A 15,518-nucleotide genomic window follows, 5' to 3' on the forward strand; every position below is an offset into this window, starting at 1 on the left:
GAAGTAAGAGTGGGCTGAGCAACTAATGCAAATTTTACCTTTGTACAGTAGGCTAGTTTCTACACATACTGGGAAACTCCTTATTTATGGTCCGTTACTGCATCTCATAATGAAATGGTACTGTGCTGCGGCAATGTTTGGGCTCCAGGTTTGAGGAGGCCCTCTGGGAAAATGTGTTCTGGTCAGACCCTTCATATATTGATGGGCTTCCCATTGGCTTATCTGCCAGTGGCAGCAACAGCTGCACTGTGATTTGCACTGATTTTAAATACCCATAATGCATCACTCCAAGGCACTGGTGGAAATTTAAATGGTATCTTCTGCTTAGTAGCCATCATTTAAATTTCCAGTCGGGGATGTTATGCTTAGCGAGAATGACAGTTGACTTCCAGACCCATCTGTTTGGGATTGGGTACATTTGAGAAAACTGTTCTAACAATGAAAAATGAACAGCTTGCATTAATAATAATAATAATAATAATAATAATAATAATAATAATAATAATTTATTATTTGTACCCCGCCCATCTGGCTGGGTTTCCCCAGCCACTCTGGGCAGCTTCCACAAAGACTAAAAATACACTAAAATGTCACACATTAAAAACTTCCCTGAACATTTGTACAGATTAGTGTAATACTGGATAATAAAATTTCATTTGATTATTATGAAAGGTTGCATCCCATTTTTTCATAAGTACTGGGTGGTTTCCTGAGATAGTCCAAACAACCCACGTGTTCCATGAACATTTGCCACATGTAGTATAATGAAAATTGACTGTGCTTGCCTCTAGCCACTCTGACCTGGAACATCAATTTCTCAGCCAGTGCTATGAACCATACCAGCATGCCAAGAGTCTGTGTTAAGACCAGCCCCAGTTTTCCACCCATGCCACTGGTAGCAGAAAAGCTATCATTGTTAGAATAACCTTGAGCAAGTGTGATTCTAAGCCCAAGTATTGCCCATGCAGGAGACTTTTCAACTGTTATGTTGCATATCAAGTTGATTTACTTGAAGGGATGGGGTCAATAGTGAGAATAGTGGGGAGTGGGGGGTCTGGACAGCTACCTAAGGTTTCTAGATGATAGCATTGACCTGGGATTAAAGATGAGTGAAAAATTGGATTCCGTTCACATTTAAATGTGAAACTATCAAATTTTCATTTTCTGAAACAATACGTGGACTGAAATGCTGCCTTTCTTCAAATTCTCCATTCTCCAGTGTTTTCAGTGCTGTTCTCCAGGCAGGTAATGTGTACAAAACTGCATACTAAAGTGTGCCTGTTAGTGAAAACAACATGAAAAAAGGGGGATGACATTACAAAAATGTGTATGACATATGTAACTGCATATCATAATGTGGTGAAATTGACAAAATGCTGGTGAATTTTCATGACACCCTCTTTCTTTCTTTCTTTCTTTCTTTCTTCCTTTCTTTCTTTCTTTCATGGCACTCATGTTTCAGCAAGGATCGCATTCTATGACTCTGGTGCCACCAGTAAAAAGGCCCACCTCTGTGTCCCCCGCAAGCCAATAGGCTTTAATTAACCTCCCACATGCCCAGTAAAATTGTTACAGGATGAGCAACATGTGTTGCATGCTTAAGCAGCTCTGCCCTAACCAACCTCACCCTAATCATCTCATGTGAACAAGCCTTTAATTTCATCGTCATTCTTTTCCTTTTCCTTTTCGTTTTGGTTTTGTTACGTTTCTGAGGGGCAGTAATTCCAGATCCTGTCCTCTTCAGCATTCCCTGTGTTTCTGATCCCACATCCAAGGATGTAATTCAAATCAGAATGGAAAGACATTAATGCAGCTTTTTGCCAGATGCATGTGGATTCTGTCAGTGTTTAATTTCAGTTTTGAAGGCAAGACTAATGGTTGATCTGGTTTTGATTGAGAAGAACAATGGAGATTTTTAGGGGTCTCTGCTTAAATGTTTATAGTTATTAGACTGAGAAAACACCGTGTAAACTTCTGGGGGGAGGGGACAGAAATGACCTTTTAGATAAATATACCTCCTGATAGAAGACTATAATTTTGTTCTGATTTAGTTGAGGCTTTCCCATTCCCTCTTACAAAAAAAGGGTTTTTTTGTTTTTTGTTTGTTTAAAAAACTAATATAGGAAGTCTATTTTTCTTCGATTCTTCACAAATACCTCCCCCCCCCCCTTTTGGATGAGTCCCAGATTTTCAGCAAAATGATTTAATCTAAGGATTAATTTTAAACACATGCCAAAGACTGCTCATGCCCTCTACACATGCACCAAATCTTCTCTGGAATTAAGTCCATATGTGTTGGGGTTCAGGATTAGATTCCCTGGTTGGATGCAAATCTGGGCCACTTCATGAATGGGGAACTTGTGGCCCTTCAGATGTTATTCAGCTGAGTGTCTCATGATCATACCTAGGGCTACAGCTGATGGGAGCCAGAGTCCATCAACATCTGGAGTGGCCACAGCTCCCCCACTCCTTGTCCGTGTTGTTAATAGAACTGGTTCTTAATCTGCCATTTTCTGGGGAGAGAATCCATAGCTTTCATCAGTTTCTCAAAGAAATCCATGACCCAATAAAAGCTGAGAATGGCTGGACTTGAAAATCTTATGCAATTTCAATTTGGCCTTCTCTCTTGTGGCCTTTTAGCAGTCCTTAACAATTTATTTATTTTCTACTCAGCTTTTTATAGACTGTGTTGCTGGTTCTCATTTATATAATTTTAATCAGATGCTAGTTTTATTACATGCTATCTTATTCCATTGTTGTATTATGCTTTGCAAAGTTTTCCTTGCAAGCCTCTTCCTGTGATGGCTAGGGTGGTCATTTGTCCTGCCTTGCAGAGGAAAGTCTTCTGTTTGAAAGCATCTCTGTCTGAAAGACTCTCCTCCAGCCAAGTGTTGTGTAAAGATAAAGGGGTAGCTTCCAACTAAGTTCTGTTCAGAGCAGACCCACTGAATTAATGAATCCAAGTTAGTTATGGCCATTTGTTTTGATGGATTATATCCAACATTAGTCCTACTCAGAGTAGGCCCATTGAAGTTAATATATGTGACCAACTTCTGTCCATTACTTCCAGTCTGCTCTGACTAGGGCTTAGTTGGATACAACTCAATGAGTCTACCCTGAGTAGCACCATCACTGGATATAATCCAGAATCTTTCAGCCATAAAATGCTTGGGTAGGCAAGAATGTTTTCAGCTTCTCCTGAATGTCAATGATGAACAGAAAGGTCATTCCCGTAATAAGGAATTATCCTTGTGAAGACCCTGTCATGGGTGAATACCAACCTGGCAGTCCCCAGTGGTGTCACTGCCAATAGGACCTTCCTTGCCAATTGCGGGGCCTGAGATAGTTAATACTGGGGAAGGTATTCTTTTAGGTTTTGGGTCCCAATACCATTTAAGGCTTTGTGTGCTATTTCTAACACATTGAACTGAGCCAAAGTAGCTAATTGATAGCCACTTCTGATGAAAAGCATTACATAAACACACTAAATAAATGGATAAAGCATTAATAATTATGTTGTTACTGTATTAATTTATACACTGCTTAATGCCAAAATAGGCTTCTTAGCAGTTTACAAAGTAAAAATATAATAATTACTGCCTCTTTCAGTTGCTCTGAAACTACCTAGAAGGAAGCAGGGGGATAAGGAAAAACTTCTGAAAGCTAAGATAAACAAGAAGGAAAAGAGCAAGAGGAGAGGAACATGAGATGGAGGGATGGGGCAGTTTCAGGAGTTGTTGTGGGCCACATGCCACCTACCTGTGACCTGGAGGACCAGAATCTTAGGTATATGTTTACGCCAGTCTTATATCTCCCAGAAGATTTTGCCACTGAAACAGTTTGTTAACTATGGACTAGTTCCATCACATAGCAAGGGACACGTCATAACCTTTTAAATATATTTCTGGAAGTTGGTGCAATTCTTGGAGGGCCTCCTGGCTGCTGATGGGTCATTTCCTGGCCCAGGGCCGCCATTTCTCTTGTTCATCTGTGACTGCCACTGTCAGCTAACAGAGGTTTCACAGGCTTCAACTAATTGGTGCAATGTTGTGTCTGGGGTATTGCACCTAGGAGGTAGGAACAGGTAGAACTTGTTCACAGTCATATCCTGAATGCAAACAGAAAGATGTTCACAGTGTGAGGTCAGTGGTTGATAAAATGGACAGTGAAGGGATTAGTTCAGTTTACACTTTGAAGAGGACTGCTGTGTTGGGCATGGCGGAGTGCAGCTGCATTAAAGTTACAGCGTTTCAGTTGCTGCTATAGTCATTGGCAGCATTAGGTGTACCTCATCAGGGTGTTTGGCCTTTGCATCCTGTGGTTTTTCCAGTATTTTGTACTACAGAGTACAGTGCAATCACATCTTAGGTGCAATGAACTTCTGTGATTTCAACTTTGTGTGGTTGAAAGCTGTCCAATTAAACCCCCACAAAATAAGCTATCTGATTAAAACACTTGGATGCAAGGGCGAGAGCTTAAAAGCTCCTTTCGCACCAAGTTTTTCCAGCACAGGAAGAGCTTTGAATCTCTCCCCCTTGCTTACTGAGCTCAGGGATGCTCTTGCATTTAACCACCACAACAATCCTGTTAGGAGATAAGTTAGGCTGAGAGGCAGTGACTGGTCCAAGGTGAAAGCGTCATGGCCAAGTGTGGATTTGAACCCCGGTCTCCCAGGACCTAGTTCAATACTCTAACCACTGCACCTAACTGATGCTAGTTCAGTTAAAATGCCTATTGCCTGCTTGGAAAGGAAAATAGTTGTTGTCATCCATCTGGCTTGAGAGACAATGGAGTGTTCCTCCAAGGGTGAAGTCAAACTGCTGTATTAGCACCACCAAAGGGACCTCCCTGGGGTGCAAGCCTGAGCAGTGGGTATGGAGGTCCTCAGCTCACCTCTTGGCCTTGCTGATGTGGTCCAAATGAAAGCAGAGCAATACATCTGGCGCCACCTTGGCTGCAGGAGTTGCCAGAAGGAGGTGTACAAAGCACCTTCCAATCGTCTTAGGAACCCCTAAGGTTTACTCCTTAGCCCTTTCTTCTCCCGAAGACATTCCACAAAGCAGTGGAGGTTTAGAATCAGAGTTTTCTTTCTCCTGGTTGGACTACCTTCCCAGGCTGACGACCCCCATCTGCCCCTCATTTCCTTCTACAGCACATGCAGAAACCACCTTCTTGACTGCTAGACCACCTCTTGGTTTTCATCTGCTCAATCCACTGCAGCCTGTCTTTGCATGCAGGGGAAGTCTGTAACTCACCTGGGGTTGGAGAGCCATCTGCTTCCCTCGCCTTGTTTAGCTGGCCACTTGACGCCATTCCTGGGGTGTGTCTGCTGCCACATGCTAACAGGACAGCTTCTAGGAGCCACAGGTGAGCACTGAGTGCAGGGCAGGGACCAAAGGAGGGCAAACTACCTTAGAAGGAGCATGACTGACCCCCACCAGAGATACTACCCCTCCCCCAACACTCCAAGGGGAAATAGTAAATAAGTAAGTAATATATTGAAAGGGGCAGGAAGAAGGACTTGGGACTATCATGCGTACGATGATATGTCTTTCGTGCTTTATCAGTGGCATAGTAATGCCAAATGAGACACAGAATTGTTGGGACTTTCCAGCCCTTCCTTACCCTGTGTGTTAGACTGCTGGATTCCCCTGATATGTGAGAACCAGTTATCTTAAAGGGATGGGGGTAGGCAGCTTCAGATTTTGTGTGACAGGAGATAGCTGCTGCCCCACCATCTGGAGCCAAGTCATCAGTCCCACCTGCCAGTTAAAACAAACAAATAAGTAAATAAAGTGCAGGATCTCTGCATTTACAACTGCCTCCTGTCCACCAAGCTTTCAGCTGTTTGGGCTCCTGCTGCGATCTTGCCATCACAGATTGGCCAGGAGTTCCTGCCTTGCTTTAAAAAAATAGATAAAACTAAAAAGGACATTGACAGGGTTTTGCTTGCTGTAGCAGTTTGGCTGTCTTCCCCGCTGCACATCTTATGCAGTTACACTACCGCTCTGTGTGACTCTTCCTCTCCCTCATACTGTACTCGCTTTGGTCAGTGTTGGCTCTCAGTTTTGTTGGCTCCAAGTCTGCATCATGATTATCACGTTTGGCTCCAGTTTTCTTTCCTCCTTCCCCTCTCCCATTTCCTTGCTGGCCCACCTCTCCTCTTCTCTCCTTCTTTCCTCCCGGCTGATTTGCATGTTACAGTCAGCTGCTGATCTGTCTACTTAAGAGCTTGCATGAGTGGGCTGCTTGCATGAGCTGTACTGTGTGGGGGAGGAAAAGGAAGCTGAACCAGGGATTTCCATTTCCAAGTGCTCCCAACCCCACTATTCACAGAAGTCTGGTGTTGCACAATCACGCCTGTCTTGCATGTGTGTCTTTCATGTGGTGTGTAGTGGTTCAGAGTGTTGTACTAGGACCAGGGAATTTCAGGTTCAAATCCCTGCATAGCCAAGAACCTTACTGGGTAGTATGGGGCCAGTCTCAAACTCTCAGCCTAGCCTACCTCACAGGGTTGAAAGAAGAACTAATTAAAGGAGTAGTAAGATAAAAATTATAGGGTTGTACCCAACTAAATTCTGTTCAGACTCATTAAAGTTAATGTACCTAAGTTAGTAATATACATCAGTTTCAATGGGTATACTCTTGAGTAGGACTAACATTGGATACCACCCATAATTAAATATTGACCATTATAATATACAGTGGTACCTCGGGTTAAGAACTTAATTCGTTCTGGAGGTCCATTCTTAACCTGAAACTGTTCTTAACCCGAGGTACCACTTTAGCTAATGGGGCCTCCTCCTGCCGCCGGAGCATGATTTCTGTTCTCATCCTGAAGCAAAGTTCTTGACCTGAGGTACTGTTTTTGGGTTAGTGGCGCCTGTAACCTGAAGCGTCTGTAACCTGAGGTACCACTGTATATATAATAAATTCATGTCGACTGGAGTTTATGAATTCACAAATGTATAGTTTATAAAATTCAGGGAATCCTCATTAAAACCTATGCATAAGTGGCAGTATACACTGGTGAGGCCATCCTGAATATCTAAGGAAGTCAATCCTGCTGCCTAGGCTAAGTGATCCAGTACCAGGGCTGTGCAGCCAATGCGGGATTAACCCCTGTCCTCCCGCTTCTGCTGGGTGGAAATGGCTTGATGGGCCAAGAGTGGCCTGTGGACTAGAGGTTCCCCACCTCAGGTCTGTCTAGCAGTCCATTGTGGCTCCTGTAACAGGCAACCAAACACTCACACAAAGGTCTCTTCCTTTCCCATCATGCGCTGCCTTATCCGTTTTAATTGCAGATGCCAGGGATTAAATTTATGAAATTTTCAGGCAAACTATGCATGGCCAATGGTCAGAGATGACGGAGCTTGTCCTCCAACAGCATCTGGAGGAGCGCCAGGTTGGGGTAGAGGGCCATAATCTGTGTTACTGCTCCAATCAGAAAATGTGATTTAAAAAAAAAAAAAAAAAATCAGGAGTGGCAACCAAATCACGTAATTCTCTCCCAGAGAGGCCTGCCCTTCAGGAGATAGATGAAGTCCACTCTGACCAGTTCTTGAAGTTTTGGGTTGCTACTTGATTCTGCTCCCCCCCCCCTTTCTTTCCCCTTCTTATTCAAGTGTTTGCAGGTTTCTTTGCTGCCTCTTTCTTTAATTTGTAGTCTTTAAAATGATGTACTAATGTTAAGCTTGCCCTTCTTTTTGCGTGGCATTGGTTTTAACCTGGTTGGCCACTGCGGGTGACTCGTGGAGGCAGAAGGGCAAGATGTAAAGCATTTTGGGCCCTCTAGAGCAGTGTTCCCCAACCTTGGGCCTCCAGCTGTTTTTGGACTACAACTCCCATCATCCTTGACCACTGGTCTTGCTAGCGAGGGATGATGGGAGTTGTAGTCCAAAAACAGCTGGAGGCCCAAGGTTGGGGAACACTGCTCTAGAGTGTCAGTATTTTATTGGGTGGGGGGAATTCAACCACATATTGGTACGTTGGCTTTAGTGAAATTAAAGTGGATTCATTGCCATTCAGCAACAAATCCACTTTTTAAAAAAGGAGCAGGTGTGTGTGTGTGTGTGTGTGCGCGCGCGCTTTGGAAAGTGACAGAGAAATGCACTGAATAGCATGGAATGAATGAATGACTAGCATGAAGACATTTAACCCTCCCGCCTAAGCAAAGCAGGATGAATTGCAGGATGTGTGCTGCTTGTAAACAAATCAGAGTGGATGCTCAATTAAGATCTGCCACATAAGTGTTGCAGAAGCAAATCAAGTGACTGCTGAAAAAAATAGATTATCTGGCAGAGCCCCTAAACAAATGTCCTCAGCTCTATTTTGATCATGGGATAAGCCCAAGGTTCCTCACTGTCTTTTTGAAAGATTCTTACAAGAGAATACTTTTAACTCGACTTGGCTACTCTCCTTTAAAATTCTCTATTTGAGGGTTAGAAAGTTTTTGCCATTTGTAGCTTGAGAGAGACACCTGCTGTTCATTCCTCGTGTACAACTTTCTTCTTCCTCTCCCCTGTCCCCACTTTTTAAAATGTTGTATATTTATGTATATTCATGTGTGCCTGTGTGTGTTTTTCCCTAGGGTGCTCGAGGTCCTGATGGACTAGTGGGTGAACCAGGGCCGCAAGGTGCTAAGGTGAGCCCCCCACCAGCTCCAGAGAATGTTAATTGTGGCTAGATTATTTTGGGGCATTGCACTGTGTCCATTGCACTGTGAGAAACTAAGGAGCTGGCGTTCCTGACCCTGCACCCTGTGAATGTTTCGTAGCCTTGCAAGGCAGATGCTGAACCAGGTTTAGTTGGATTTGTGTGACCCTTTCAGTTTGTGATGAAGATTAAGACGTGTAAGACGTCTCAAGCATATGTTGAAGTTCTGCCCACTGCTTTTAATGGTTCCTTAGTGGTGAAATAAACACAGTTTACACGTGCTCAAAAACACTCTCTTCTGTTTGTTATTTCTCATTACTGTTTGCCAAAGTGCATAATTACCTGGTTTGGAATATGGATTTTTCTGGCCCTTAATGTTAAGAAGCATTATTAATTGAGCGTCATTTCTCAGAGAAGTTCTTTTCTGGCCCTTGTATTCATGACCCTAGAAATGTTTATTTTTTTCAGTGAAATTCTGGCCACTTTACCATAGCTCAGGCAGGCAAGCTTTTTCTAATAGTCTTCCAAGAAAGAGTTCAAATACCAACCCAGTTCAGAATAAGACCGAAGGGAGTTCACCAATCACCACTTCAAATATGCTAGAGCATATTCTTATTTTCATGTTATTTATTAATTACAGCCTGCCTTTCCTCCAAGCAGCTCAAGCTGCACAGCCCCTCTCCATTTTATTTTCATAATGATCCTGTGAGAGACAGCTATTGGGTCAAGCTCATCCAGGGAGTGGGATTTGAAGCCTCGTCTCCCTTGTCCTAGTAGTCTGACACTCCAGCTGCTGACTCACATATATATGTGTGGAGTTATATTTTGGGCAATGAATGTAAGTTCATTATCATCATCATTGCATTTTAATAGCAAGAAGAAAAGCAAAGAAAGAAAAAAAGCCACAGAGAAAAATGCTCACACCATCAGTTCACTTTAAGGATGCAGTAATCATCTTCACAGGGATGCGGGGGCGCTGTGGGTTAAACCACAGAGCCTAGGACTTGCCGATCAGAAGGTCGGCGGTTCGAATCCCCGTGACAGGGTGAGCTCCCGTTGCTTGGTCCCTGCTCCTGCCAACCTAGCAGTTCGAAAGCATGTCAAAGTGCAAGTAGATAAAGAGGTACCGCTCCGGTGGGAAAGTAAACAGTGTTTCCGTGCACTGCTCTGGTTCGCCAGAAGCGGCTTAGTCAAGCTGGCCACATGACTCGGAAGCTGTACGCTGGCTTCCTCGGCCAATAAAGCGAGATGAGCGCCGCAACCCCAGAGTCGGCCACGACTGGACCTAATGGTCAGGGGTCCCTTTACCTTTAATCATCTTCACATCCCCCTTAAATTAAGTAGATTAGTCAATATAAATAATCCAGATGTCCTAATATATATCCACTGATGCTTCTGGGAAATACGTTCAAATGTAGCAAGGGTAGTGAGTTCCTCAAACCATTGCATGCTCATCCTTCCAGGCTTGAAATATAAGCCTCTAAACAAGCACAAGTGCTCACAAATTCTACTTCTGTTGTCCTGCCATTGATAGGAATACAAGTTGTGAATGGGCAAATGTATGATTATAAGTACATGCATACATACATAATTTTATTTGCATGCCTTTCCAGGGACTCAGCTATACAGCTGCAAATAAAGTGTTTTAAGTGTGTTTTAAGTTCAATATACAATGTGACACTAGATGGCGACGGTGAGTCTTATGGAAAATTCAATGTACAGTGGTACCTCTGGTTAAGTACTTAATTCGTTCCGGAGGTCCGTTCTTAAACTGAAACTGCTCTTAACCTGAAGCACCACTTTAGCTAATGGGGCTTCCTGCTGCTGCCGCGCCGCCAGAACACAATTTCTGTTCTTATCCTGAAGCAAAGTTCTTAACCTGGAGCACTATTTCTAGGTTAGCGGAGTCTGTAACCTGAAGCGTATGTAACCTGAGGTGCCACTGTATTTTTAAAAACGCTTTTTAAAAAAGCATTTTCAGAATGGTTTTTATATGTGTGTAGATTCCACCCAAGATTCAAACCATGCCCAATGTGGCTTGCAAGATGGAAAAAAAATACACAACTTCAACGGAAAAAAAGTAGTCATAGACAATAAATAAAACATTCAAAATATACACAACCAAATCACACTATTTCAACATAAATCACAAGATCTAAAATAAAGATACAAAAAAGCCCCATGCATCAACAATACCCCTTCCACCCCTGCACAAGAGTCTGTTCATCAGCCTCAGCTTCTGCAGCTGGAGTCAGTCAGGGTCCCACACTCCCAGGCCAGATGTGGAAAGGTACGAAAGGCAATGAGCAAGTCTTCCAGGAGTCACAGCCAAGATGGTCTCCTTGCGTGGGACTGGTAAAACAACAACAACAACAACAACAACAACAACAACAACAACAACAATTTATTTATACCCCACCCATCTGGCTAAGTTTCTCCAGCCAATCTGGGTGGCTCCCAATCGAGTGTTAAAAACAATACAGCATTAAATATTAAAAACTTCCCTAAACAGGGCTGCCCTCAGATGTCTTTTAAAGATAGGATAGCTGCTTATCTCCTTCACATCTGAAGGGAGGGCGTTCCACAGGGCAGGCGCCACTACCGAGAAGGCCCTCTGTCTGGTTCCCTGTAACCTCACTTCTCACAATGAGGGAACCGCCAGAAGGCCCTCAGTGCTGGATCTCAGGGTCCGGGCTGAACGATGGGGGTGGAGACGGTCCTTCAGGTATACTGGACCAAGGCCGTTTATATCTAGAACCCACGGACAAGCAGCCTATTGTGATGTAGAGAGTTGGCTGAAAGCTGAGGTGTTAAATTGGGTCAGAACTTTAGAATATTCATGCTAGCTCATCTGCTGAACAGGGGAGTCTCCCAGGCTGGCAGAAGCATTGCTGTCAATCTCCATGTTTGACTTTGAAGCTTTCAGGGTTTGGCCTCCTTTTCAGAGCTAAATCAAGTTAAATATCAGGGTGAAGGGTCAAAAGACAAAAAAAGTGGTGTTTCCCCCAGGATTTTTCCATCCCCTTCCCATTCTGATGTTTAACTCACACCTTTTCTGCACTGTGTTTTTACAGTCTTGACTAGGATGGGGAAGAAATTTGATTCTGTCTGCATTTAAGAGGCAAACGTACCTCATTATCTTTATTTAGACTTCATCTGAATTCAGTACATACCTTACTTATTTGCATAGATATGATCTCCGTGAATTCATGGTGGCTAAAATATTGCCAAAGCAACCAAAGGCAAAGCCTTTTTATTTTGGAGTCAACAGAATGCTCACACATGGCTAAAAATAATCCATCTGTGCAGAAAGTCAGAACAGTTCTTATCATGAGAGAGCTTTCAAAGGGCTCTTGGAAACCAGGACTCTTGATATAATACCCTGAAGGTTTGCAGAGTTTGGCTCTGGCAGCACACAGCAGGGCAGGATTTTTCAAAGCCACATCAGAACCCTCTTCCACCCCACTGGGAACCATTTGGCCCAATCCTCTGGTGTAGCTAAAGGCTCCTCATTCACACTTCCAGTCGCCCCACCATTTTCTCCTGGGAAAACTCGCTGTTTACCTCTGGATTGAAGCAAACGTCAATCAGGATTTCTCCAGATAGCTGTTTGCTCCAATTTGGCCTTAAAGAGCAGGTTTCCCAGGGGAAAGCAAGAGGGCAAAGGCAGAACCACTTGGGCCCAAGCAGAAAACCACTTGGACCTGCGCTTTCTAAGCAAGGGGCAAGTGGAGGTGTGGATGAGCCTTAAGTCAAAGCATTTTTTCCCTTGCCTACCTATGCTGCCAATTCCTCCCCCTTCTTCAGTTGATTCCCTGTTTTAGGCAGTAAGCCTCGTCGGGGCAAGGACCTCTCCTATCTGTTCTTTTGTAAGGTACCATGCACATAAAGGTAAAGGACCCCTGACCATTAGGTCCAGTCGTGGCCGACTCTGGGGTTGCGGCGCTCTTCTCGCTGTATTGGCCGAGGGAGCCGGCGTACAGCTTTCGGGCCATGTGGACAGCATGACTAAGCCGCTTCTGGCGAACCAGAGCAGCGCACGGAAACGTCGTTTACCTTCCTGCCGGAGCGGTACCTATTTATCTACTTGCACTTTGACGTGCTTTTGAACTGCTAGGTTGGCAGGAGCAGGGACCAAGCAACGGGAGCTCACCCCGTCGTGGGGGTGCGAACCGCCGACCTTCTGATCGGCAAGCCCTAGGCTCTGTGGTTTAACCCACAGCGCCATCTGCGTCCCATGCACATAGATGGCACTATATACCTATAAGATTTTCTCACTCCAACTGATCACTGTGTTCTTCAGGTGAGGACCTCCTGCAAATGCCATCTTATCAGCTGGTCTGTTCCACAGAATATAGGAATCAGGCACCTATCTTTTAGAGTTCCCTTAAATATTAGATGCTCAGAGACTTTGTGTTGCCTGCTAAAGACCTTCCTCCTCCAACAAGCCTTTTAAGGAGAGATATTTCCCAGTCCACCTCTCTGTTTCCTGCCCTGGGCTCCTTTAGGAGCAAGGATGGGAGAGAATAACAGTAATAATAAAAATAATATTAATAAACTTCATTTCTTCCTTCTAACAGGGCCTTTCAGGACATCCAGGGAAACAGGGACCAGATGGGCAACAGGTAAGTCAGTTAAACTTTGAAGTGTCTGAAAGAGAGGTGCACATTAATTCCATTCTGCGAAATTGAATTTGGGCTGTTTTTAACTCAGATCTAGTTTTAGTAGGACTCCCTGAACTATATTATGGCTAAAAAAGAAAATGAACAATAGCAACAAAATGATTCCCCCATCCCCATGCTCCACCCGCCCTCCCCCAGAACCTAACAACAGTTTATGGGCCACAGTGCAATGCAGATCTAAGTCTGTTGAATTTTGTGTGCATAAATGCATAGGCACATTTTAGCAGAGTGGCCTTGCCACAGTGCTGCTTTCCAAAACACAGGCTAGGGTTTTACTGTGAGGGTGGAGTGAATAATGTACTGTGAAACACTCTTTTAATTGGACAAACTTGTAAGGAGCTTGAGGGCAGGATGCAAAGAGGCAGACAGCTTGCCAGAACTCTGGGACTGCGAAGGAGGAAAGCAGCCCTAGATTTGGAGACAAACACATGTTATTTGGGGCACTTTCAGACGATTGCTATTTTCAAGTGGGATCGAAACACATACTGGCAAATTCAGGTAACACCACTAAGGCTGGTTGGATGGGTCTTGGGCAACAAGCCCACTCCCCCCCCCCCCCCAAAAAAAATATCAGACTTGTTGTGGTAAGGAAAGTGATGGGATAATTCCTTTGGAAACTATGGGATAACAATTGCTTGCATTGTAGTTCATTGCATTTTTTGCCTAACCTCCCTGAAAAAAAATATCAGGATGAATGCTCAATAAACGGATCTTTTGGAAGCTACTGTAAAGAGTGAATTGTGGGGTGGGAGCCAAGCTTCCCCCACAAAAGAGTGGGGAAACGCACTGACTACTGTTACCTATCTATGCACACATTACCTATCCTAGGTAAGGTACCCATGCCAGTAACGAGAAACTGATATGTAAATGGTTCTTTCCTTAAGTTTATACATAGGAGAAAGAACAGGCAATTCTTTCCTAAAGGATTCATACTAGTTATTTTATCCCCCCTCCCCACCCAAAAAAACCACAACAGGAGGTTAACCATAAGCCTAGTTATATCATAGAGGATCCTTCTCTCAACAGGCTTCTCAGCAAACTGTAGCACAAGATGGACTTAAGACAAAAATGTGTGCAGGCTCTGGGAGGCAGGGGAGTGTGTGAAATACAGGCCCCAGACACAAATTCACCTCTCGAAAAATTAAGATGGCAAGTGGCCCGAGTCTCACCAGCAATGTGCTTAGCACCATTCCCAGCCACTCTCTAAGGCAGCCTTCATTGATCTGGTGCTTTCCAGCTGTTTTGGACTACAACTCCCATCCGTTCCAGCCAACAACACTGGGGGTGATGGGAGTTGTAGTCCGTAACAGCTAGAGGGCATCATATTGGTGAAGATTGTGGTTAGCAAATGGTGTAGGTTTTGCTTTGCTTTGCTTTTCAAAAATGGTTAAAACGGAGGAAGGACCAGCCTTCAACACAGGAATTCTGGAACCTGTAGTGCTCCATGTATTGCTGGACTGTAACTCCCCTTACCACTGTCCCATGACCTACATTGGTTGGGGCTGGTGGGAGCTGGAATCTAGCAATATCTGGAGGGCCACAGATTCCCCAAGCCCTTCTCTGAACAGCCACCCCACCTGGGTTGTCCCTGAAGTGTAGTAAGCATCCTTTATCTTCCACTATGCTTTTGCTGCCAGCTTACCAAGGCGTGTTTTTGTTTGGATTCATACTCATAACTGTAACTGTGTTTTCAGGGAAAGATAGGAGAGACTGGTGAGATGGGATCTCGTGGCTTCCCTGTAAGTTCATGCTGCATCCTGTTTTATAGCAAACTTGTGTTTCTTTACTTAATAATTTTATCTGTTTATTTTGAGATGCACAGCAAGCATCTCAGCAATGTATGGAAAGTAAAGTGTTAGAGCTGAAGTACAAACAACATAATAAGCATTATATATACTGACTCTGTGACAGTCTCGAGGCTTATGAGCATGGCTTCTTGAGGCATTATCTTAATGCCCAGGCAGATTCATATAAAGGACTAAAACTGCAATACCTGGAGGACCGCCTCTCTCTAGATGAACCAACTGGATGCTAAATAAATAAATAAAATCCTTCCAGTAGCACCTTAGAGACCAACTAAGTTTGTTATTGGTATGAGCTTTCGTGTATCTGAAGAAGTGTGCAATGGATTCCAAATTACAAAAAAAGAAGATTCTGACCAAACATTAGGAATAACTTTCT

The 15,518-nt window shown here is 43.9% G+C and overlaps 1 protein-coding gene across 3 annotated transcripts in view; it reads left to right on the top strand.

Moving 5' to 3' along the window:
• Window positions 1–15,518, top strand: part of COL27A1 (collagen type XXVII alpha 1 chain) — a 256,136-nt gene that overhangs the window by 168,065 nt on the left and 72,553 nt on the right. For all 3 annotated transcript variants that reach the window (XM_077922728.1, XM_028714253.2, XM_077922727.1), the window contains exons 29-31: window positions 8,591–8,644; window positions 13,236–13,280; window positions 15,032–15,076. In XM_077922728.1, coding sequence (XP_077778854.1) covers window positions 8,591–8,644; window positions 13,236–13,280; window positions 15,032–15,076 — 144 coding nt within the window. The remainder of the gene's footprint in view (window positions 1–8,590; window positions 8,645–13,235; window positions 13,281–15,031; window positions 15,077–15,518) is intronic.

Source organism: Podarcis muralis, chromosome Z (genome assembly GCF_964188315.1).
Source record: "Podarcis muralis chromosome Z, rPodMur119.hap1.1, whole genome shotgun sequence".
Lineage (NCBI taxonomy): Eukaryota > Metazoa > Chordata > Lepidosauria > Squamata > Lacertidae > Podarcis > Podarcis muralis.